At 42.9% G+C, this 25,586-nt stretch overlaps 1 protein-coding gene across 5 annotated transcripts in view; it reads right to left on the reverse strand.

The window, feature by feature from the left end:
* Window positions 1–25,586, reverse strand: part of YTHDC2 (YTH domain containing 2) — a 47,826-nt gene that overhangs the window by 11,811 nt on the left and 10,429 nt on the right. For 4 of the 5 annotated variants that reach the window (XM_038769752.1, XM_038769754.1, XM_038769751.1 and 1 more), the window contains exons 7-23: window positions 25,260–25,416; window positions 24,399–24,506; window positions 23,964–24,118; window positions 21,766–21,901; window positions 17,814–17,940; window positions 17,527–17,592; window positions 16,750–16,928; window positions 15,071–15,167; window positions 14,899–14,986; window positions 14,729–14,809; window positions 13,787–13,869; window positions 11,391–11,496; window positions 7,894–8,013; window positions 7,297–7,569; window positions 5,110–5,236; window positions 2,835–3,040; window positions 2,113–2,308 (exon numbers count right to left, since the gene is read on the reverse strand). In XM_038769752.1, coding sequence (XP_038625680.1) covers window positions 2,113–2,308; window positions 2,835–3,040; window positions 5,110–5,236; window positions 7,297–7,569; window positions 7,894–8,013; window positions 11,391–11,496; window positions 13,787–13,869; window positions 14,729–14,809; window positions 14,899–14,986; window positions 15,071–15,167; window positions 16,750–16,928; window positions 17,527–17,592; window positions 17,814–17,940; window positions 21,766–21,901; window positions 23,964–24,118; window positions 24,399–24,506; window positions 25,260–25,416 — 2,305 coding nt within the window. The remainder of the gene's footprint in view (window positions 1–2,112; window positions 2,309–2,834; window positions 3,041–5,109; window positions 5,237–7,296; window positions 7,570–7,893; window positions 8,014–11,390; window positions 11,497–13,786; window positions 13,870–14,728; window positions 14,810–14,898; window positions 14,987–15,070; window positions 15,168–16,749; window positions 16,929–17,526; window positions 17,593–17,813; window positions 17,941–21,765; window positions 21,902–23,963; window positions 24,119–24,398; window positions 24,507–25,259; window positions 25,417–25,586) is intronic. The other variant, XM_038769753.1, reaches the window with a different exon arrangement.

Consider the following 25,586-nt stretch of genomic DNA (forward strand, 5'->3'; position numbering starts at 1 on the left):
GTCGTATTTATTGAGCACTTACAGTGTGCAGAGCATTGTACTAAGTGCTTGGGAAAGTACAATATAACAATAAACAGACACATTCCCTGCCCACAAAGAGCTTCTAATAACTCCCAACAATAATGTTGGGAATAATTCAGAAGCTTTGCGGGGACAGGGGAAGAAAATACCTACTTCCTTTGAAAAGCCCTTAGAATTTGCTTTTTATTTCAAGAGTGTGGCCATTAACACTGACTTCCTTCCTCCATTGTTACAAACATGAACATCCCTTATTTTGTTAGAAGAGCTGGTGATTACAAGAGTTAATTTTTAGTCTCTCAGTTTCATATAGTAGAGAAACAGTAGAATTTTCCCTTTAATTTCTAAAAAGTACTTATCAATATTTTACCAGAAAGCTCCAAGCATATACTGTAATATATGTTTTTAAAATCTTTGAAAATAGACCAGACTGGTCAAAATGAAATCTAAGGTTTATTTTGATCGCTATTAAAAAAAAAAATGTAAAGATACCACCCTGACTTACATTCCAAAAACCCTAAAGGACTTCTCCACACCCTCTGCCAACATTTGTATGGAATTCAAGGTGACCACAAACATTTTTCAAATGTTTAAATAACTTTAATCCATTAACCTAACCAGGCAAACCAGCATGTGCAGACATTCCTTGGACAACTCCTCCCTTACTTGCCCACCCCCCAAAAAATATTAAGTTGTTCCTAAAGAAATCAACCTATCAATGGCATTTATTGGGAGCTGTGTGCAGAGCACTGAACTAAGCACTTGGGAGAGTACAACATAAAACAGTTGGTAGTTTACAGCACATTAAGTCTGATATACCAGGGACAGTCAAGTGGAGATGTCCTAGAGCAGAATAATTATAGTATTACTTTAAGCTTTATTCTGTGCCAAGTGCTGGGAATCGGGTTGGAAGCTGTTCTCATCCCACACGGAGTTCACAGTATAACAGGCTGTGGGACTGTAGGTTAGGAAAAAGGTCAGGGATAGAGAGGTAGATCTGGGAGTTAGCTGAATAGAAAGGGGGCATTGGCAGTCATGCAAGTGGATTAGCAACCCACAACAGAGACTTGCGGGACACCAACAGTTATGGGATGAGAGGCGGAAGAGGAGTCGGTGAACAAAACTGAAAAAGAGCTGTCATAGAAGCAGGAGAACCAGGACAGTACTGTCTCAGCAAAACTGAGGCCTGCTAGCATTTCAAGGAGGATGGAGTGGTCTCTACAGTGTCAGAGGCAGCCCAAAGGTCAAGGAGAATTAGAACAGAGCCCATTGGATTGGACTATACCACAGTCACTGATGAATTTAGGGAGTGCAGTCTCAGTGGAGTGAACGGTTTGAAAGCCAGACTGTAGTGGGTTAAGAAGAGAGACGGTGAAGAGGATGTGAAGGCAGCCAATAGAAACAGCCTGTTTCAGGAGTTTGGATAGGACTGGGAACAGGGAGATGGGGGCTGAGGGATCATGAGAGAACTTTTAAAGTTGGGAAGCAGTGTGACCTAACGCGCAGAGCACGAGTTTGGGAGTCAGAGGATCTGGGTTCTAATCCCACTTCTGCCACTTGCCTTCTGGGTGACCCTGGGCAAGTCACTTCACTTTTTTGTGCCTCGGTGTCCTTAACTGCACAATGGGGATTCCATACCTGTTCTCCCTGACCTTCGACTGTGAGCCCAATGAGGGACAGGGACTATGTCCAACCTAACATCTTGCATCTACCCCAGCATTTAGTAGAGGGCTTGGCATATAGTAAGTGCTTAACAAATACCACTACTATTATTATCATTAATAAGTATGGGAAATATCTGAAGACAGAAGGGGAGAAGGCAACAAAGTAAATACCTAGTGTGATTTATGTGGAATGCAATCAAGGATGAAGTACAATAAATATTCAAATCGTTCAGAAGCATACAGCAAAACAGAAATAATGTGAACTCTTCAAAGACCTTAAAGGGAAAAGGCCCTTGGCATAAGGTTTTATACAACATAAGACACATATTGCATGTTGTTTAATAAAAAGAGAATTAGAACTTCAGGACATTCTTGGTTTACAATTGATACAGAAGATAATCCTAAATATTGGGTTTTACCCAGACACTACCTGCAAAAGGTAGAGGTTCCTGGAGCGCATTACTTGCCAACCTCATTGGTCCACTGAATAATGTAATAGTGATGGGGGTCACAGCAGTACAGCAGCTGATGCTGGCTATTTTGCACGCTCTGGTCACTTCATCAAAAATAAGCCAATCTGTAGGGAGTGCTTGAACAGATACTACATGCCCATTGGCTGGAGGAATCTATTAGGAAAAAGTATACATTTCAATCTCATTTGTTAAAAATATTTTACAATTCTCAATATGCTAAAGATATCCCAATAAAGAATCCTTCTGTAGATTTACACCATTTCCAAGTAAAAATGAGACCTGGACTCTAATCCCAGCTCTGCCACTTGCCTGCTATGTGACTTTGAGCAAGTCACTTAACTCCTCTGTGCCTTAGTTTCCTCATCTGCAAAATGGAAAAAAGATCCCTGTTCTCCACCCCCTCCTTAAACTGTGAGCCCCATGTGGGACAGGAACTATAGACAATCTGGTCACATTTTATCTACCCAAGGGGTTGATTTTGTACAGTGCTTAGCATATATTAAGTACTGACATATTACAATTATTTCCATGACCAACGAAATAGACTTGTCTGTTACAGCAACTCATGCTCCCATCTAACTTGCATTTTTATTATTTTTTATCTTAATACTTGATGTCTTAGAGGAAAGAGGCAAATTCCTGGTCTTCAACTACCTAAAAGCAGAATCATATGCCTTACCTTTTTATATTGGGCTTGGCTGAGAACTGAATTTGGATGAAATCGGAATTTTTTCTCCTTGGCTCCTATCAATTCCATGCATGTTTTATCCACATGCACTACATTAGGATACATGCCTGTCACCAGTGCAGCTTTTACTACTGCCCAGTTTTCAGAGTTCGTATTAACATCGCGAATGTCCCCTAAACCTCGTGCTCTAACAAAACCTGAAGGGGGGAAAACCCACATCATTATTTTATTCTGCAAAATTTTCTCAAAAAATGATAACATTGCTATAATAAATCTATTTCTTAATTTTTCAAGTCAATGAACAAGCAAAATAACCTCAAGAAAAACAATGGGTAGTAGATAATAATGATAATAGATTATAATAGATAATCTGAAAGATAAGATTATGGTCCATTTTAATACAAAAAAATGAGAACCTCCTCCATAGACTTCTCTACCTCCTTAATCAGTTTTCCTAAATTTCCTGAATGAGATGCAATTAAGGCACCAATATTTGCCTCATCTTTTTCTAAATTCAGCTGCCTCCCCAGTTTCAAAACTTCTTTGGTTACCTACTCAGAGGTCTCCACCAAGATTTGAGTCCTGGTAGAGAGGCTGGCTTGGCTGGAAAATTGGTTGGACTGTCAAGCGTCAGTTTGGTATAAGGCATTAAACAAAACAGATGGGATTCCTAGGGGTTCCCCTGCTCTGCCAGGTCTTCTATAATGTGGGACTGTGTTTCCCAAAAAGTCTCAAATTTGTGAAAACTTCCATGAGCAGTACTCACACCTTGACCAACCTCGTGGGCATATACAAAACCATTTCTTCCAATACCATACAACATGAAGACCATAAGATATGAATTTCAAGGTGCTTGTGAGGACCTTAGAGAAAGGGACCCTGGTTAGGACACCAATGTGACAAAGGCCAGACTGGGGGTAAAATTCCTGGGATGGGTGGGAGATAGTTTGGAGCTGGCAGTCAGTTTGAGAAGTCACACTGTCATTGAAGGCTACAGCTCCTTAGAGAACCTCACTAAAACCCAATCTAGGTCACAGGTCTGCTGAATTCAAGTGTTGGGGATTGCCACTGATCAGGGAGATCTTTTAAGAAGCAGCATTGCCTAGTGGATAGAGACCAGGCCTGGATGTCAGAAGGACATGGGTTCTAACCCTGGCTCCATCACTTGTCTGCTGTGTGACAGTCACTTAACGTCTCTGTGACTTAGAGGGGTAAGACCGTGAGCCCCATGTGGGAGATAGACTGTGTCCAAACTGATTAGCTTGCATCTATGCCAGCGATTAGTACAGTGCCTGGCACATAATAATCAATTAATACCTTTTTTTTGTAAGTGTTCTGCCCAAAGCATGTAGTGAAAACCCATATTCTAGAAGATGTAAATGACATGGGTCCAAAAAGGTATGTCTCACATAGTTAAGATGTTCTGCTTTTCTGTAACTTTTTCCCCTGAAAAATGGCACCCTGGACTACTGACAATTTCTTTCACTAATGCTGGGAAGCACAGCGGCCTAATGGATAGAGCACAGGCCTCAGAGTCCGTAGGACCTGGGTTCAAATTCCACCTCCACCACTTGTCTGCTGTGAGACCTTAGTCAAGTCATTTAACTTCTCCAGGTCTCAGTTACCTCACCTATAAAATGGGGATTAAGACTTTGAGCCCATGTGAGACATGCACTGTGTCCAACCTGATTACTCTGCATCTACCCTAGCACTTAAAACAGTGCCTGGCACATAGTAAGCACATAACAAATACCATAAATGCAATGGAAAAATGAGTTCAACTGAACAGGGGATGAAGGGGATGAGTGGACCAAGGTTAGAACCACCAAACAATGACAGAGAGCTCTCCCTCAGACTGCTTCAATATGGCAGTTCCATTACTTTTCAAAATATTTCTCCAGCCCAGGAGCAGCAAAAGAGTAATGGCCTCTGCCCCTGGGCAAGGCACTCCACATGAAAATAGGTGCCTGCATCTCTATTATATTCTAACAGTCAATACGGAAAAGTTATTCCTGGCCTCTACCAGGGTTTAGGCATAATAAGCCATTCTACTTTAGGAAAAACAAATAATTGAGACTTCCAGGGCATATTAAATACATATCACCTGCAACAGACACAAGGAGAGCATATATTCTTCAGGTTTATTTCCAACTTGGGCTCTTAAGTAAAACAAATTATGAAACAATATGAAAATTAGAAAAATGATCTGATCTCACCAAAGATATATAGGATATTCAAATTCAAATATATGCCTTTGGAATTCTACCTGAGGCTCGGAGTTGACCAAGCAACTGGGTTCTCATGCCAATGATGATTTCCAATGCAGCTTGGGAAAGAAAATGCTTTGCACAGAAGGCTCTCTCCCAACCATCAGCTCGGGATTTCTGCCATGCCTGGAGGAAAATTATATTGATAACTGGATTGATTAGAAGGGAAACACCGTGAATTTCTCCCTACCATATATTTGCTTAAAATTCCATGAAATTTCATAGTCAGATGATATTATCACTAGCTAATCTTGATTCCTCAAAAACAAAATTAAGGCAGCCTGGCCTAGTGGAAAGAGCATGGGCCTGAGTTCTAATCCCAGCTCTGCCAGATGCCTCCTGTTGACCACTGGAACGTCACTTAGCTTCTCTGTAAGTCCGTGTCCACATCTGTAAAATAATAAAAATGGCATTTCTTAAGTGCTTACTATGTGCCAAGCACTGTTCTAAGTGCTGGGGTAGTTACAAGGTTATCAGGTTGTCCCATATGGGGCTCACAGTCTTAATCCCCATTTTACAGATGAGGTAACTGAGAAGTTAAGTGACTTGTCCAAAGTTACACAGCTGACAAGTGGTGGATCTGGGATTCGAACCCATGACGTCTGACTCCCAAGCCCACGCTCTTTCCACTGAGCTGCTTTAACACCTGATTTCCCTCCTACTTAGACTGTGCCCCCTGTGTGGGACAGGAACTGTGTCTGACCTGATTGACTTGTATCTACCCCAGCACTTAAAACAGTGCTGGACACACAGTAAGCGCTTAAATGTTACTATTATTATCAAGGTTCCCGCTAGACTGTACGCTCATTGTGGGCAGGGAATGTGTCAATTTACTGTTATAGTGTACTTTCCCAAGCGCTTAGTACAGTGCTCTACACACAGTAAGTGCTCAATAAATGTGATAAATGAATATGACTGTATATCACACTATTTAGAATACTACTCACAGATAACATAGCTCAGATGACTAGCTACATTTCTCTCTAATTACAATCTTCTCGGTTTCTGCTATTTCTGCTTGGCTTCAAGGCTCTCCATGAACTCCATCTTACCCAGCAACTCTCTTCCATTGTTACACTCCAGATCACTCTCTTCGTTCACCCAAGCTCACCTTCTTACTGCACTTCACTCTCATCTCTCACATAACCATCCCCTCATACATGCTGTTCCACCAGCCTAGAACTCCCTCTCCCCATAAATCTGACAAACCACGGCCCTCCCCGTGTTCAAAGCTCTCCTAAAATCCCTCCTCTTCCAACAATCCTTCCTCAAACAGCTCCCAACTCCCTGAGTCATATCGACTCAGAAGCCACCTCTACACTCATTTATTTTTGTCGAGTGGAAGGAACTGGCAGGATTTGGCAGTTGGTTGAGTGGGGGAACTGAAAGACATGAAAGAAGTTAAGGATGCCAGCAGGGTTCCAGGGTTCTGGGTCAGGGAGGGAGGATGGTGATGTTATCAGAGATGGGACAGGAGAGGGAGTGGATTTAACAGGGAAGATGATAATTTCAGTTTTATACATGTTGAGTTTCAATGCACTAGCATGTCATCCAAGTGAAGATGTCCTGGAAGCAAGAGGAAATGCAGGACTGTAGGTCCGATGAGAGGTCGGGGCTGGAGAGACAGATTTGGAAATCATCTGCAGAGAGGTGGTAGCTGCAGCCATGGGAGCAGATGAGCTCCCCGGGAGTGCGAAGAACAGAGAGAACAGCGAGAATAGTGAGAAGCAGTGTGGCACTCAATCATCTTGCTCCCTCCTACCTTACCTCACTGATCTCCTACTGCAGCCCAGCCCACACTTTGCTTAGGATACTTTTCATCTTTCTGGAGTCCCAGTACAATAAGCTACAAACAGAATCATCATCAACAATGGTACTTATTGAGCACTGATTATATACAGAGCACTCTACTAAGCACTTGAGGGAATAAAATCCACCAGAGTTGGTAGACATGCTCCCTGTCCATGACAAGCTTATAGTCCAGAGGGAATCAGTGAATACATTTGAGTTTTTCCATTTTTCAAGATTTAGTTTTGCTTTTGAAAAAAAGCTGCAATCCAACTGTCCCTACAATGTAAATAAGCCCTTAGAACAGTGCTTCGCACATAGTAAGCGCTTAACAAATACCATTGTTATTATTATTATTATTCTGTAAACCACTACGAAAATACTGCTGATGATAATACCTGGAAAGCCCTGAGTAGGACCATATGGTCGCTAAACGCTTCCGCACTGAAATGCTTCCTAGATAGCATGGCTGCCCGCCTTTGAGAGGCCTTGTTGGGAAGCAGAAAAGGATCACGGTATGCAAGAGTGCAGGCGATGGTAAGGATGGGATCCAGGCACTTCAAAACAATTGAACACAACACCATTTTACCCAGGCGGGGTTCTACTGGCAAATCAGCTAGATGGCATCCAAGTTCAGTGAGATCTTCCCAGTTATCCATGGCATCGATTGCCTAAGTAAAGGTCAAAACAAATCAAGGACAAATTTAACTGCAAAAAAACACACCAAGTACAGGAAGTGGCACTGGGAGCAACCCACACCTCACATGATAAATCCCTACGATTATTGGTCAGTTTGGCTACAGCATCGCTTCAGACATTGTGCAGCTTGCTTCACTGACAATTTACTGCAACTATACAATGCTCAAGTCACTATGGCAACTGAATGCTAGGATTTGTTTGAAAAGGAAAGGAAAAATCCATTTAAGGTGCATGTTTTAGTGTTTTAAGTATCCTAAATTGAAACTAAAATCAAATCAAGCAATGAAGACACTTACCATAAGAACCTGCACCGCATTTTTAATCATTAATGTTGATGGAGAATCTGGTGCATTCATCAAAAACTCGGCAATAGAGCAATTAATAGGCGCTAATAATTTGGTGTGCAAACAAAGCTCCTGAAAATTAAAATCAGCAAATAAAGGAAGCAACAGAACAGCCCTCTAATACTGACTTTTGACACTACTGGCAGAAGTTTAACTACGTTGATTTTGACTACCATTGCTAAGTAATTTTAAAAGGCATTTAGGCAAACTGTCTCTGAGACAATTAGAATGGTAAAATTCAGATTTATGTGTGAAACAGGTTCCTTCCAATGGCAAATTGAAATACCAGTCGAGCAATCAATGGCATTTACTGAGCACTTACTGTGTGCAGAGCACTGTACTGAGAACTTGGGAGAGTACAATGCAAGAGAGTTGGTAGATACGCTCCTTGCCCACAAAGTGCTTACAGTCTTATGACATGGACAACCTAGTGGAGTGAGGACCTGTCTGTCTGCAGTGCTGGGGAGGGCTCTGCTGAGGGTACAAAAACCAGGGGACTGATGCCCATTCATAGCCATCCCTTGGCCTCTGGGTGTTCCTCAGGGCAGGCCTGTTTGAAAATACTGCCTCAGGGGCTCCGCAAATCCATCTTCAGCCCTTTGCCATTGCCTTTCATCAGTTCCTACAGCATGGAGGCAGAGAGCAGGAGAGGGGATGGAACAGTGCCAACCCTACTGCCCAAAGTCTGCTCACCCCCTCAGCGAGCTGTTCCTGCCTACTCTGGGGTGTTTCAGGCACCGCCTCCCCACAGTCTGCTGCCTCTGAATTTTGCAAGAAAGCAGGAGGCTGCTGAAACTGCTCAATTCTACTTCCTTAAGATTATTGCTGGGGTTCCAGGAAGCAAGCAAATGGATAAGGAGGAAGAATTTTATCCTGTAACTTTTTTAGTGGCTGACCCTCCCACTAACTTTGTATATTCCTTGAGGGCATGGATCTGCACACAGTAAGTGGGCAATAAGTACGACTGATTGGCTTTGCAGGTGCCTGGGAGACTACATCCATGGTTTGTGGCCTGGGTTTTTTTGGTTTTTTTTAATGGTATTTGCTAAGCACTTACTATGTGCCAGGCACTGCACTAAGCACTGGGGTAGATACAAGGTAGTCAGGCTGGACACAGTCCATGTCTCCCATGGGGCTCAAAGTCTGAAGCCCCATTTTACACATGAGGTAATTAAGGTACAAAGAAGTGAAGTGACTTGCCCAAGGTCACACAGCAAACAAATGGCAGTACTGGGATTAGAACCCAAGCTTCACCAGGCACATGCCTAAATATGTACTTGCAAAAGTCAGTTTTAGAGTGCATGAGTGCAGACATCTAGTTGCATGCATGAGTTGAGCATAGAGGAAGAGGTATCAAATACAAAAAAACTTACAAGTTGTGATGAATAAAAATGGTGGAAAATAACACAAACCTGGGATAATACAGTCCTCGCTTCCCTTCTTTTTATTCAGAGCTTCCACTTCCCTTTCCCTTTCTCCTCTATCTGAATGTTTTCTTCTTTTCTTGCTGTGTGCCTTTTAGCATTCTCCCTTTGGCCCCATTCTACTTGTCACTCTAATCTTCCCCAATCCCCTCTATCCCTTCTGGATGCTGCTCCTTACCTTTGTGGAGTGAGAGAGAGGAGAGAGGAAAGGAGAACAGAGGAGAGAGAAAAAAACAAGGAGAGGAAAGGAATGAAAGAAGAGAGAGAAGAGGTGAGAGGGAGAAAGCAAGGAGAGAGAAGAGGAATGGAGAGACAGCAGAACAAAGCTAAAGCACAGAGAGAAGATGAGAGGGAGAGAGAGCAGAGAGAAACCAGACAGGAGAGATGAGAGGGAGAGAGTAGAGAGGGAGAGAGAGGAAGTGAGAAAGAAGAGATGAGAGGGAGAAAGGAGAGGGCAGAGAGCAGAGAGTGACAGAAGATAGGAGAGGAGAGAGAGAAAATGACAGAAAGGGGAGAGAGCAGAGGACAGTAAAGAGCAGAGACAAAGCAGAGAGAAGAGGATAGGAGAGGGCAAAGAGAAGAGAGAGGGGAGAGAAAATGGAGAGAGAAGGAGTTCCTTATCTAATGGAGCTGTCTCCAAGCCAGTGTATGGAAAGAAACGACTGAGCCAACCTCATTCTTCTTCTCACACCTAATCCTCTCAAAACATGTGAGAGCTTGTGAATAAAGGAGAAACGAGGGCTGGGGGCAGAATTGGGAAGGGGTTGGTGGCTGCTCTGGGGATGCCTGGCCTGGGCGAGGCAGCTCTGGCAGATTCTGTGGGACAGAGAGCATCGACACTGTCTCTAGCCTAGGCTGGAACAGCTCAGTGGAGCCACATGCTCAACCCTGAGCCCAAGCTCAGCCCCTTTATCAGTCTACCCACAGGCTCAGCACTGCAGGTAGAGAAGAGATGGTAGCCAGAGACAGCCAGAGGTTAAGCACCTTTCAATCAATATTTACTGAGCACTTACTGTTTGCCAAGTACTTGGGAGAGTACAATACAACAGAGTGGGCAGACACATTCCCTGCTCAAAAGGAGCTTGCGGTCTAGCATGGGAGACAGACATTAAAATAAGTTACAGCTATGTACGCCAGTGCTGTGAAGGGTACATGTCCAATTGCGAGGGTGATACAAGGAGAAGGGAAATGAGGCCTTAATTTGGGGACGGCGTCTTGGAGGAGACGGGATTTGGGGCCTGAACCAGTGAACACAGCCTGCACCACAACAGGGACAGAGAGGTGAAGGTGAGCAGCAGCCAAAGAGCTGTAGGGGGAAAGGCACACAGGTCAAAGCCCAAGATCACAGCATGGACGGAAAAGTCCTCCACACACGCCCTCCCAGGGCTGTGTTTCCAGGCAGGTGCTCCTCCGGTCTCGTGGTTTCCAGCTGCAGTCAACCCTTGCAGCATTTGGCATGGTTTGTGGCCTCTGCCACTAGGTTGCATTGACTCTCAGTGTGACTACAGCCTCTGCTCAACGTCAGTCACTCGATACCTGACAGTGATTGCCATCTTACTTAAAAACAGGCCCGGTTTAATGCCGGGGGCATGTTTCTCAATGAGTCATACTAGAAAGGATGGAAATAGTTATAAAAACATGAGTTATACAATATAACTAGACTCTTAACTAGTCTACCATGGAATCTTTTTGTAGATTCTGGTCTGTCTATGGTCCGTATGTTCTGACCAGAACACGGTCTATATGTATTTTAAAATATCATCCTCGTGTTACAAAAAAAGAAAAACCCCAAAACAAACTTCAAATGAACATATTAATTTGCTAACTGAAATAATCTAATCCTTTAATATTTTAAGAGTGTCAACCTTTAGATTCCTAATTTTTCTGGTTCACTGTTAAATCCAGATAAACCAGGGAGAGAAAAACGTAATTACAGAAATCAATCAAGCTATGGTATTATTTAAGCTCCTACTGTCAGCAGAACACAAAGAGTCATTAAAGTAGAATTTGCAAGCAGATTCCTACCTGCACTGGCATTCTCAGTAGTTCTGGTGTCTGAAAATCTGACATACTTTGATATCGGAGTCTGCTGTACAGACGGAAACAGATTCCAGGCCTGGAGCGCCCCGCCCTTGGGAACAAAATAGCAAGTTGTTATTCAAACAAGAAAGAAGTCTTAAAATTACCTCATAAAAAGTACTGCTACAAAAAGTAGGCCTTGCACGTTTCAAATAAAAGCAGTTCACAGTTTTATGACAATCGGTTCCTGCAACTAAGAAGAAAAAGAAATATTGTTGCATTTGTTAAAGCACTTACTATGTGCCAAGCACCGTTCTAAGGGCTGTGGTATATGTAAGGTAATCAACTTGGACGCAGTCCTTGTCCCAGATGGGACTCGCAATCTTGATCCCATTTTACAGATGAGGTAACTGAGGCCCAGAGAAGTTATGTGCCTTGCCCAAGGTCATGCAGCAGACACGTGGCCAAGCTGGGGTTAGAACCCACGTCCACTGACTCCCAGGCCCATGCTCTGTCCACTAGACCACGCTGCTTCTCTTTAATCAAAACACTGTTATGTCAAGACCAATTTCTCATAGAAACAACATTCTAAATGGGAGATCGATTGCTACAGCAAGGTCAGATACCCTAATTTCACCTAAATTACCCAGAATTGTTCCCTCAATTGCAGGTAATATAGGCACATTGGCACATTTATACTGAGTCAGCTCCATGACAGGTGGCCAATATAATTCATTTTAAGTAAAATGGACACGTCCACTCTTGGGGGTGACTCTGGGCCTGGCAATCAGGTAAAACCCCATGCCACAACCTTCATCCCTCTGGCCTCTCTCCCTCCACCCACCCCGTAGCCTTTAAATTTTCCTTCCTCCTCTTTCTCCTCACACTGCAACTTTTCTCATTGATTCTCGCTCTTCCCTGTGGCCCCCACACACCCCATCCCACAGACCTCCATTCCAGAGCTTGTGCCACAAAAGAGCACAGAAGTGCTGGAAAGTTAAAACTATAGTCAGTAAGATCTGTAAGATCCTTGTGTGCAGGAGTGGTCTACCTCTGCTGTATTGTACTTTCCCAAGCGCTTAGTACAGTGCTCTGCACACAGTGAGCACTCAATAAATCCCACTGAGCGGCTGAATTTTAAAAAAATGGTGTAAATTGCGAAACGCTGCAAAGGCTGCTTGTTTTAACTCAAAACGTAGCATGTTGAGGACCGCCTGCAATCCATCATTTCTCATCTAAACCATTTCTGAAAATACTGGGGTTCCTGCATGGTGAGGATCCCGTCTTATAATATATAATGGCATTTTTATTAAGCGCTTACTATGTGCAAAGCACTGTTCTAAGCGCTGGAGAGATTACAAGGTGATCAGGTTGTCCCATGGGGGGCTCACAGTCTTAATCCCCATTTTACAGATGAGGTAACTGAGGCACAGAGAAGTTAAGTGACTTGCCCAAAGTCGCACAGCTGACAATTGGCAGAGCTGGGATTTGAACCCATGAACCCTGACTCCAAAGCCCAAGCTCTTCCCACTGAGCCACGCTGCTTCTTCCAGACACTTCATTGCATCATCACTAATGGTATTTACTGAGCGATTACAGTGTGCAGAGCACTGTACTAAACACTTCGGAAAGTACAATACACCAGAGCTGGGAGACACCATCCCTGCCCACAACGAAATGACACTCTTTTCCCTCAGGTTACCCGCAGCACCATGAGGGACTGTAAGACGGGATTTCCCATCGCTTAGGCCCGGGGGACCATTCAGCAAGGGAACTTCCTGTAGGGTTTTCATTCAATCGAATATAGTGCTCACTGTGGGCAGAGCACTATACTAAATGCTGGGGAGAGTACAATGTAACAGTAAACAGGCACATTCCCTGCATTCCATGACGAGCTTACAGTCTAGAGGGTTTTGCACAGCTGGGTGGCAGGGATTCCCCATCCTTAAGCTCTTCAAGGAAATTGGAGAAGGCAGTGCCTGTGGACACCAACATGATTCCCTGCTTTCAGACCCCATGGCTCCAAGGATTTCTTGGGGTCTGCTATACAGTGACTGATGCTAGAACGAGGGCCTCTAATGTATTTAATCCCCCCAAGGTTTAGGTTGTAAGAGTATGGGTCCTTACGAAGGGGGCAAAGTTATTTGGTTTTAGGAGTTGGCAGAGCATCACCAAAAACTCATTCCCCTCTCTGGGCCCCCGCACAGGTGTCATTCTGAAAAGGGGAGGCCTCTCTAAAAGAAAGTGTATCCAACACCTAGCTCTGTCTACTGTCCTCCATCTAGCAGTCTAGTGTGGCTTAATACTGCAGTATCCGTTCATCATTCATCATCAATGACAATACCATTAAATAGAAACTCAAACTCTTGAAATCGGTAAAATGAACCACTTATTCACATTACCTGCCTTTCCGCTGGAGAGCACTAGCTTTTGAAATCCACACCATTTTTAATATGGTCACACAATTCATGGCATCATAGGACTTCTGCAATAATTAGATCATGTTCATATTTGAAAAGTATAAAACTAAATTGGTGATATCATTTGACAATTCAAAACAGTCTGAAAAGTTAAATCTAGAACATTACTGCTCAACAGTGACATCTTTATTTCTTCCCAGTCCCGCTTTGCTGTTATTTTTATGAATCTGCTGATGTTAGCAAGAAACTCCCTATACAGGTGCAGTGTGAATCAGGAATGCTTAATTTAATTGTAGTCTGCTTCTTCCCTAAGGCTAACATAAAATCTTTCATTCCAAAAGGGACACTTCACATTTAAAATAAACTCACACATGAGACCTTAACTACCATATACCTACAAATCTCAACTATCGTCTCAGCTTCCTTTTTCTTGGATAGTTCACTCCCAGAGGTTAAATTCTCCCCCATACCTTGGAGACCTTGAATCTTTAACTAACTTCACTTCATATTTTATGCATTGCTTCTCACTGGCTCCTGATGACTGTACTACTCTCCCAAGTGCTTAGCACAGTGCTCTGCACATAGTGTTCAATAAATGACTGATTTCTTTGAAAGCTAATCCACCTAATCATGTGTGGAGAAAGATACTTTTCCAACGATCCTCTGTTCATTCAAACATTCAGGCTTCAGAAAGATCCCTGCTTTCTGCCTCAGCTGCCTGACACCTGGGTCCCCAGCTTTCCATATTTAATAGAATAATAATAATAATAGTTAAAAACTTACTACGTGCCAATCACTGAACTAAGCACTGGGGTAGATACAAGATAACCAGATTGGACACAGTCCTTGTCCCACACGAGGCTCACAGTCTAAGAAGAAAATTCCTGACATTTCATCCAAAGATGGTAGGTTATTTAAATATACCTCTTTCATCTTGCCGGAATCAATAACAAAGGCAACATCATTGATCGTGATGCTCGTTTCTGCTATATTGGTTGACAGAATCTGCAAGGAGTAGAATATCTTGTAATAGTACTTAGGAGAAACAAATAGTTATCAAAAATTAAAATAAGAAGAGGTGGCGAAGTGCTTACTATTTTGCGGACACCTGTGGATGGCGATTTTAGCACCCTCTTTTGATCAGTTGCTTGCATATTTGAATGAAGCATTAAAATGTGGAATCTGTTGGTAATACAGAATGAGAGACTAGTGAAATGCATGTATAAGAGACCATAAAACAAACACACAGAAGGTTATAGCTTTTACCTGTGGGAATAATCAGCAAACCGCTTGTCATCAAAAAGAATACGATCCTTCAGTTTGACAATCTCCTCATATGCAGGAAGGAAAATTAAGACTGCTCCTGAGGGTGAAATATAAAAATGAGATTTAACTCATTTTGAAATTTTAATGATATTAAAATCCAGCGGATTTAACACAAATATTATTCCATTAATATGTTCACGCAGTCTCTCCACAGCCCTCAAAGGATGGACTTTGATTTGATTGAATCAATCAGTTGTATTTATTGAGTGCAGTGCTCCCTCCGCACTGTACTAAGTGCTTAGGAGAGTGCAACATAACAGAGTTGGTAGACATGTTCTCTGCCCACAGCGAGCTTACAGTCCAACGAGCTTAAAGAAGTTAATAAACATCAATTACGGATATGTACAGAAGTGCTGTGTGGCTGAGGGCAGGGTGAATACAGGGTGCAAATCCAAGTGCAAGGACGTTGCAGAAAGGAGTGGGAGAAGAGGAAATTAGAGTCTAGTCAGAGAAGGCCTCTTGAAGGAGATGTGCCTTTAACAAGGCTTTGAAGGAATGGAGAGTGATCGTCTGTCGGATATAAGGAGGGCATTCCAGGCCAGAGGTAGGACATGGGCAATAGGTCAGCAGGAAGATACATGAGAGCAACATTCAGCGAGTAGGCTGGCGTTAGAGGAGTGAAGTGTGTGGGCTGGGTTACAGTAGGATATCAGGGAGGTAACGTAGGAGGGGTTAAGGTGATTGAGTGCTTTAAAGCCTATGGTAAGGAGTTTCTGTTTGATGCGGAAGTGGATGGGCAACCACTGGAGGATCTCAAGGAGGAGGGAAACACGGACTGAACGTTTTTGTAGAAAAATGATCCGGGAAGCAGGGTGAAGTATAAACTGGAGTGGGGAGAGGCTGGAGGCAGGGAGGTCAGCAAAAAGATTGATGAAGTAATCAAGGAGAGATAGGATAAGAGCTTGGTAATCTGGTAGCACTTTGGATGGAGAGGAAAAGGCAGATTTTAGCAATGTGAAGTTGAACCAACAGGATTTAGTGACAGACTGAATGTGTGAATAACAGAATAACAGAGAGAAGTCTAGAAAAATGCCAACGTTACAGGCTTGTGAGACAGGATAGATGGCGGTGCTGTCTATAGTGAAAGGAAAGTCAGGGGAAAGAGTTTGGGTGGGAAGAGGATGAGTTCTGTTTTGGACATGTTAAGTTTCAGGTGTTAGCAGGACAGCCAAGTAGAGATGTCCTGAAGGCAGGATGAAATACGAGACTGAAGGAGAGAGATCAGGGCTGGAGATATAGATTTGGGAATCATCCACAGAGAGACAGTAGTTGAAGCCAAGAGAGTGAATGAGTTATCCAAAGGAGTGGGTGTAGATGGAGAATAGAAAGGGACTCCCACATTTAGGGGGTGGGAAGCAGAGGAGGGGCCCGCAAAAGAGACTAAGCAAGAGCAGCCAGAGAGATAGGAGGAGAACCAGGAGAGGACAGTGTCAGTGCAGCTAAGGTTGAATAGTGTTTCTAGGAGAAGGAGGTGGTCCACAGTGTCAAAGGCAGCTGAGAAGTCAAGGAGGATAAGGATGGAGTAGAGACCACTGGATTTGGCAAGAAGGAGATCACCGGTGGCCTTTGAAACCAATTTTCTTTCAATACATTAAGATGTACATACGACATGTATTTACCAGTATCACCGCTACGGCAGATATTGAAAAGAAGGTGCATAATCAAATCCAAGTCAACTTTTTCATCATCAACACTGTGATGATATGATTTCAGTATGTCTCTCTCCTCTACCTTGAGGTCACTTCCATTTTTCAGGACCAGAGAATGTTCATCTAGATTTCCAAACCCTAATGAGACACTTAAAAAACAAAGAACAATAAAGTCAAGGCTATTTCTTATAAAAAGCATACTTCAAGGTTCAAAGGCTGGTGTTCCAGTGACCTTTTATGAAAGATGATGACAAACTGCCACACATAAGAACGGCCCCCTCAATATAATGTCTACAGGCAGAAGGAGACGACCAGGCAGTAACCTGACCATCCAGCCTCTGGACAAATTAAACAAGAAAGGAGGAGAAAGGAGACTTGACAGAGTCAAGTGTTGGCTTTTCTCTCCCCTCTGTCACCTCCCCAACTCATCCAAAAGCCAGGTGGCAGGTCATCGTTCAGTTTATATTTGATGTTTGAAGTCCACCTTTCACTAAATTCATTTTTACCATTCAACATGGCATACGAAATTTAAAATCAACTCATTCTTAAAATAAACTGGCAATCTACTCTCAGTGTCATTTAATCCCTCAGATAAGTACATTACTCAATACACCTCAAAAAGGGAAAAATATGCATTAATAAATACTGGCTCCAATTGTGTGAATTCCATAATGTGACAGAAGTCACCTGACACAGAATACACAAACCACTTACATCAAAGCCTGCAAAATAAAGTTGACATCTTACCTGTAAGATTCCAGGAAGTCCACAATTTCAGCATGTCCAAAGTGTTTAGCCCAATCTACAGCCATCCTGCCAAAGTTTCAAAAAAAATCCACTGAAATAGAGTTGTAATCCTTAGAAAGTACCAACAGTAACCAAAACATCACTACTCCCCCAAAATGCAGGGGTAGAGACAATTGAGAGAGCTTTTAGTACCAAAAAGATCATGAAATCAAGTCATCTAAGGATTACTACATGCATTACCAAAGAGAAAACTAAAAGTAATGTCAATAGTTTTAATAACTAATTACCAGCCATTTGCTGCTTTGTTATGGATGTTGGCTCCCATACTGATTAACTGCTCTAGTTGACTCACGAAACCTCTTCCAGCAGCAATCATTAGTGCTGTCACACTAGAACCGCTGTGTCTGTAATCCACTGAAAACAAAAATATTGATAAACAACACTGTTACAAAATCAATTTTTGAAAATTAGAAGTTGTTATTATTAATAACAATAATATTAATAATAATAATGGCATTTATTAAGCACTTACTATGTGCAAAGCACTGTTCTAAGCACTGGGGAGGTTACAAGGTGATCAGGTTGTCCCCCAGGGAGCTCAGTCTTAATCCCCATTTTACAAATGAGGTAACTGAGGCACAGAAAAGTTAAGTGATTTGCCCAAAGTTACACAGCTGACAACTGGCGGAGCCAGGATTTGAACCCATGACCTCTGACTCCAAAGCCCGTGCTCTTTCCACTGAGCCACGCTGCTTCTCTACAGGCTCTGAAGAAAATGAGACTTTGGAAGCATAATCAATCATCGGTAGCAATACTTATGAAGTGCCTAGTACTAAAGTATTTATTGAGTGCCCCTTAGGTGGACTGCACTATACTAAGCCCTTAGGCAGTACAAAACAGAGAAGGCTATATAAAACACATTCCCTATTCACAAAGAGCTTACTCTCTGGTGGGAGAAGAGAGACATAAAAATATTTACTTGACGTGGAAGGAAATCGCTGTCTCAACACAGGTAGACATGCTCCTGGGCTAAAGAGAAAGGTGATGGAGAGCTAACATTAGAGATGGAAGTGCTTGCAGAGGAATTGCTATCATCTCAGACAGCAATTCCTAAACCACTGGAAAAGTGAGAGGAAGCAGATGGATGAAGGCAGTGACTTTTAAGTCCCCAAGGATAGGAAGAGGGGAAGGGAGAATAGGACTAGAGAGAAAAGTGTCAAAATTTCCATAAATGCAGCGGTGGGATTAGGTATGTGGTAGATAACAACTAGCAACTGCAGAGTATGGTAAAGATAGATGACATAGGATGAGAACATGAGAGACGGAGGGTGAAACAGAGCAGACATGACGTTGGAAGACAGTGTTGCCAAACAACAGCCAGGTCTCAGTGAAAAGATGGAGGAATGAGTGAACCGGGAAGAGGTAGATGATGAAGGGTAGTTTACCCACAACGGTGTAAGGGTTACACAGTCCATAGCAGAATGCAGTCATAAGAAGGAGTGGGGGGGGATGACAGGTGGGTAAGCGAAAGGACAGGGGTGAGGTGTGAGATGGTGTTTGGGGGGAGAGAATATGGAAGAGAAAGTGAAAGGGAGGAGTAGAGGGAGGGATTCAGAATGTAAAGGCAAGCAGTCCAGTATATGTACTTAATAATAATAATTATTATGGCATTTGTTATCACTTACTATGTTCCAGGCACCGTACTAAGCGCTGCGGTGGATACAAGCAAATAGGGTTGGACACAGTCCCTATCCCATGTGGTGCTCACATTCTCAATCCCCATTTTACTGATGAGGTAACTGAGGCACAGAGAAGTAAAGTGACTTGTCCAGGGTTATAGGGCAAGACAAGTGGTGGAGCTGGGATTAGAACTCATGACATTCTGACTCCCAGGCACGTGTTCTATCCACAAGGCCATGCTGCTTCTTCCCTCTGCACAATGTGGACTTTAGCCTCCAACTGCCACTGCCTTCCCAACATTTTAAAAGTTGTGAAGGCTTTTCTGTCTCTTCTACCCTTTAAGAAAGGGAGCGGCTGGAACAGCTGATCACTGGGCAATAAAGGGGAGTTCTGCCCAGGATTCATGGCTCTGAGGCCTTGAAGCCAACGGTAAGAAGTTTCTGTCAGATGTGGAGGGCACTCGAGTACTGAAAGTTTTACAGGGGAGGAAAGATGTGATAAGCAGTATTTTCAGGAAGATGATCTCAGAACAGCATAGAGTACAAAATGAAAAAGGAAGATGCTGGAGGGAGAGAGACCAGTGAAGAGGATAATACCTGTGATATGGCATTATTATTAATTATTGTGGCATTTGTTAAGTGCTTACTATGTGTCAGGCTCTGTACTAAACTCTAGGGTAGAAACAAGATAATCAGGTTCCACAAAGGGCTCACAGTCTACATAGGAGGGAAAACAGGTATTGAATCTCCATTCTGTAGATGAGGGACCTGAAGCACAAGAATTTAAATGACTTGGCCAAACCCTAACCCTTGATATGGAAAGGAACTGGAAGTTTCTGAGAGGGAGATGTGTCAGAAAGAAGTTTAAGAAAAATGATCCAGGCAGCACAGCAAGGGAGAGACTGAAGGCAGACAGAAAAGAAAGGAGACTATAAGTAGTAGTCAGAGTGAACCAGTGCGGTGGCCATTTGGATACAGAGGAAGGGGAAGACGTGGCAGTGTGAAAAAAGAACTGGCAGGATTTGGTGACTCATTGAATCAAGAGAAAAGAGTCAAGGATAGCACCAAGTTTGTGGGATTGTGAGACAGGGAGGATAGTGGTTTTGTCGACAGTGATGGGAAGTCAGGAGAGAATTTGGAAAGGAAATGAGGAGTTAGGTTTTGGACATGTTGAGCTCTAGGTACCAGTGGGCGATCCACGTAGAGATGCCCTGGAGGCAGGAAGAGATGTGAGATCACAGAGAAGAGAGGTAGGGGCTAGCGAGGTATATTTGAGAGTCACTCACAGGAGAGGTGGCGGTTGAAGTTATGAGAGTGAATGAGCTCTCCCCGCCCTGCAAGGGATTGAGTGATGACTGAGAAGAGAAGAGAACCCAGAATCGATTCTTGAGAGACAGCCACAGTTAGGGAGTTGGAGGCAGAGGAAGAATCACCAAAACAGACCAAAAAAGGGTGGCCAACAGAAGTAGGAGGAGAACCAGGAGAGGATTACATCAGAGGACTCAAGATTAGATCATGTTTCCAGGAGGAGGAGGTGATCCACGATGCCAAAGGCAGATGGAAGACCAAGGAAGATTAAGAAAAAGCAGAGTCTATTAGATTTGGTGAGGCAGTCACCATTGATGACATCAGAGAGAGTAGTTTCAGTAGAGTGGAGGGGATGGAAGCTGGATTATAGAGGGTATAATTCTAGAACAAGCACATTGTGGCAAGAAAGTTCCTTAACTCTTTCATTGTACTAGATCTAAATTCTGTAATGAAACCATGTCAAAGCAAAACTAGGTATAGCCAAAGCCCATTTTTATGCCATACAGCATATCTGATCCAACACGTTAGGAGTGATTTTCAAATCTTTGGATCCTGTGGACTCCCCTGAGAGCTTCCACAACTACCACGCAGATTACCCTTTCTCACTCACTCTCTCTCTCTCTCACACACACACACACACACACACACACACACACACACACACACAGTTAGTTTGGGGCAGGGGGCAGGTAGAGGCAAAAGAGGAAGGAGAGTCCGATGTCTTTCTTAATTATCTCTTCTTCCCTCTTTGACAGAACAAATGGAAAGGGCAGTAAACAAAGCAGTAAACAAAGCAATAAAAGTGAAGGTGACCAAGGGGGAAGAGGTGGATAAAGCAGAGGGACAGAAAGGGTTAAACTGTTAAGGAAAGGGGAGGCCACTGCATGGGGAAGCAACGTTGATGAGCGAGGCTCTATGACTAGTTTCCGACACCTTTCAGAATTTCCTATCAATTTGGCAAAACTTCCCGGCCTTTGGGTTGAGAAACAGAATCAGTGACTTTAAAAGTAAATTACTGGGCTATCACCATCTTGATTTTTGATGTGTATCACTTTGCTTGTTATTACTTAACATGGTTTAAGATGTTCTTTAGACGGTTTAAGATGATGTTGCTTCAGAAACCTTTTATGAAGAGCAATACGTCTAGTGGAAACTCAAAAATTTTTAAAGCGGTCATGACTGCGAACAACTTAATTGACAAACTTCCAGATAACTTACTCTACAGGGCAATACATATAAAAATAAAACTCACCGCTAACATTTTCAGTTAAAATAAGGTGAAACACACGAGCAAAAGCACTCATGTCTTTATTCAGCCATATGTCAGAAAGGCAGTCATCCATTTCCTTTATTAACCACGGATCAAGACAAGTGGCATCTTTTTCAACCTAATGAAGAAATATTAAAATGAACCATCTAATATTAACATTAACTGAAATTACAGCTCAGCTATACCAAAATACTGTTAACTGTTAATACTGTTAGCATTACAGTCAAAGCTTTCTGAATGTCTGAACAAAACTGAATAGTGAACAGAATGTTTACAACTTTAGTTGTTTTAACTTCAACAAATGTTTTACACTCTCTTTTGTTCAGTCAGGAAAGCAGAAGTAACAATAACTATTAAGTGGCTACCCAGTGCAGAGCATTACATTGCCAGGGTTGGGGTGGGGGGAGAGAGATAAATGGAGAGGGGAGGCTAAAATGGAAAAATAAAGCATTAGCCCTACAATAAAGGAGCTAACACCTTCAGCTTACCAAAATTTGCATTGAGAACAGGAAACGACTACTGCACTAACCAAAAAAGCCCTAAAGGGGCACTTACCTTGTCAAAATATTGCAGTTCAAAAGCCTGATAAAAGCCTGATGCCATACAAGAGATTCAATTTAGAAATGGACACATCAGCAGTGCCGGAAAATAACCATGGCCAATTAATCAGAGCGAGCCTATTCATGATGGGAAGTTGGAAGATGAGATATTTAAGGTCCCTAAGAAAGCTGGATGTATTCCAATTGGAAGGACTTGCTGACTTGCAGCCTAGGGTACTTAAGGTTTTTTGGAGAGCACCCAGCCATTATTTTGGAGAACGTGGAGAACAAAAGTGCCTTAGGATGAGCAAAAAGGCCACTGCTGTGCCCATCTTTAAAGAAAGACTAAATGTAGATGGGTGAGTTTAATATCATTTCTGTAATTGCACTAAAATCAAATCACCGATTTGCAACCTCCTAGACCATGAGCTACTAGGAAGAAATCAAGAAGGTACAGTTCTGAGCAAATTGGACCACACAGTAGGAACCCACTCCATGGTGGTCGCCAAAGGTGTGATGCCGTTAGCATCATCCCTCCAGCTTTTGGAGTAGGGTGAACAGCTGTGGCTAGCTTGCCCCCCTGCCCCTTGGGGCTTGCTAGCAATAGAAAGATTATGAAGACATCACAGCTGTGTTTCCGAACCTCAGAAGGCACTGGGGGCATTCACTCAATCGTATTTATTGAGCGCTTACTGTGTACACAGCACTGTACTAAGCGCTTGGGAGAGTACAATATGATAAAGATATTCCCTGCCCACAACAAGCTTACAGTCTAGAGGGCACTGGAGATATCACCTCCAACCTGGTTCTGGGGCCCTAAGGGGAATAGCCAATCCCCTTCCTTGCTCCCAACTTCTCTAGGGGCTGGGCTGTGGGGTTCCCTGGGGGCAGGATGGGGGCTGGTGTGCTGCAGTTGCTGTGACACTGGTGCTTGTCCCATGGGACTGAACAGGTGCTGTCTCTCAAACTAGGATCCACTACAATGGAGCTGGGGGTTCTTTCTATGGTAGTTATCCACGGCTTTGCTGGCAGACAACCATGTGTGGTTCCATGGGATGTCTGTTGCCACGTGGGCAGAGAGGGCAGGAGCAAGTCAAGCAGACACACAGGAAAGGGGAGCTGCTCACACCTGGCTCCGCTGCCCAGTAAAGGGCCAGAAGGGCAGTAATGGTATGGGCATAAGAGGAGGAGGAGGAGGAGCTCCTCCTTTTGTTCTTGTTGCTTCCCCTTCCCCCCACAATCTTTTCCATTCTCTTCCCTTACATCTTCCTCTGGTTCCCAAATCCACCCCCACACCCAAAATTAAGTTGACATCCATGTAACTGCCTTCTGAAGATAGTCCAAAGGGAAGTAGTGTATGTACGCAAGTACTTAGTACAGTGCTCTGCACACAGTAAGTGCTCAATAAGTACAATTGAATGAATGAATGCAATTTAACTACACTTGGACAAGATGTTTTGTTTCCAACCTATTTTCACCAACAAGCTTCGAAGGCATAGTCTTGATCATCTATTTAGGGGGTGTAAACAAATTTGGGGACCATACCCAAAGGAGAGTTTGGCACACACAGAAGAATGATCTGTGGCAAGTATGACAGCAGTTGCTGCCTGGAATGATGTCAGCAGTGAAAAAAAGCCTTACCACTTGGCTAATAATGACTTCATCATCATCATCGTCTTCATCAAAATGCTCACATTCCTCAGTCACATCTGAAGTGCCTCTCTTTCTCAGAGATTCAGGATTAGCAGTCACCCTAGCTGAGAGCCATTCTGAAAGCACGGCTTGCTGTTTCTCTTCTAAATCATGAGATAATAAATAAGGCACAGAGAAATTAAGTGACTTTCCCAAGATCACACAGCAGACAAGTGGTGGAACCGGGATTAGAAGCCTGAGCCCTCTGACTCCCAAGGGTGCTCTTTCCACTACACCACACTGCTTCTCAAATGCATGAACATACCTTTTGGCACAACATTATACTTTTAAAATTGAACATTTTTAATTATACATTGAACACTGCATATATTTGATAGATTAAAAAGAACTGATTTTACTTATCTTTCTTCCAAAAGGACTCACCTCGTTGTTTTTCTTTTGTGTAGTTTAGCATGTCGTTGTTTTTATACCCTGTGCTAATCAGTACGTCTTCAAGAAAGAACTCTTTTACTTCAAATGGTTTTCCAGGTACTAAATAACCAAAAAAAGCACCATTAACCAATGAGAACGCTCATCCCTTGCAAACTAAGTTATTCATGAATTAAACAAAGGAAAGTTCATGTACAGAGAATGGTAGCACACCCATAAAGCATTCTGGAACCCCAACACAATTTCAGTGAACAGGTGCTGAAGCTTGCCAGGTGGAACCTGGGCAACCTGTGCCTCCTTTCACAGCTGACTGCCACTTTGAAGAGAAATGGAAGATGAACAAAGGGAGCACAGCAGAATGGGAGGAGAGGACACTGAACGTTAGGGAAACTGGAAAGCAGACTAGAAAACTGAAGGACCCTGGGACCGAAGGAAAAAAAAAAAATCAATCAAAGCAAAGGTGTCTTCATGGAGAAATAGTTGGTATAAGACAAAATGACCAGTAGAAGAGGAAAATAGGGAAGGAAAGGGAGAGTAAACCATCTCAAAACGGGGACAATGACACAAGAGGACAATAAAGACTGAAGGGACAGAAAGGGGTTACAAGGCTGATGAATACAGGCACATATATACACAGAGACAGGTGCAAGAACAGTGTTCAAGAAAGGAGAAGGAAAAGAACCACCCCAAAGTGAGAATAAGGGAGTTAATTCCAAACAAATCTCAATTTCCACTTGAGATTTATAATAACCTCCTTATTGTATTTCTCGCAAATATAACTCACAGTCTTAACTATATTTGGAATGTTTTCTGAAGCACAGTATGTTAACTTTTCCCTTTGAGCTATAAACTTACTGTGTAACACTGGGCAACTTCCAAAATATTTTATAAAGAGGTTCACATCCAATGCAGCACTGGAAAGGACTAATTTCAAATTGGCACACTTCAGCAGTACTTCTTTCAACTTTATCAGCAAAAAATCACTAAATCGATCCCTTTCATGTACTTCATCCTGTATCAAGCACAAGGGAAAACAGGCCATTGCAAACATTCTACATACATGGCTATGTACTGCCTTTAGAGGACAATTCGAGGAGTTGGTTTTGATCTACAAAGTATGTAAGTTCTTCAGTACCATTCAAAACAGCATTAAGTGGCTGCAGAGCAAGTCCCTTTGGAAGT

This window comes from Tachyglossus aculeatus, chromosome X4, assembly GCF_015852505.1.
Source record: "Tachyglossus aculeatus isolate mTacAcu1 chromosome X4, mTacAcu1.pri, whole genome shotgun sequence".
NCBI lineage: Eukaryota > Metazoa > Chordata > Mammalia > Monotremata > Tachyglossidae > Tachyglossus > Tachyglossus aculeatus.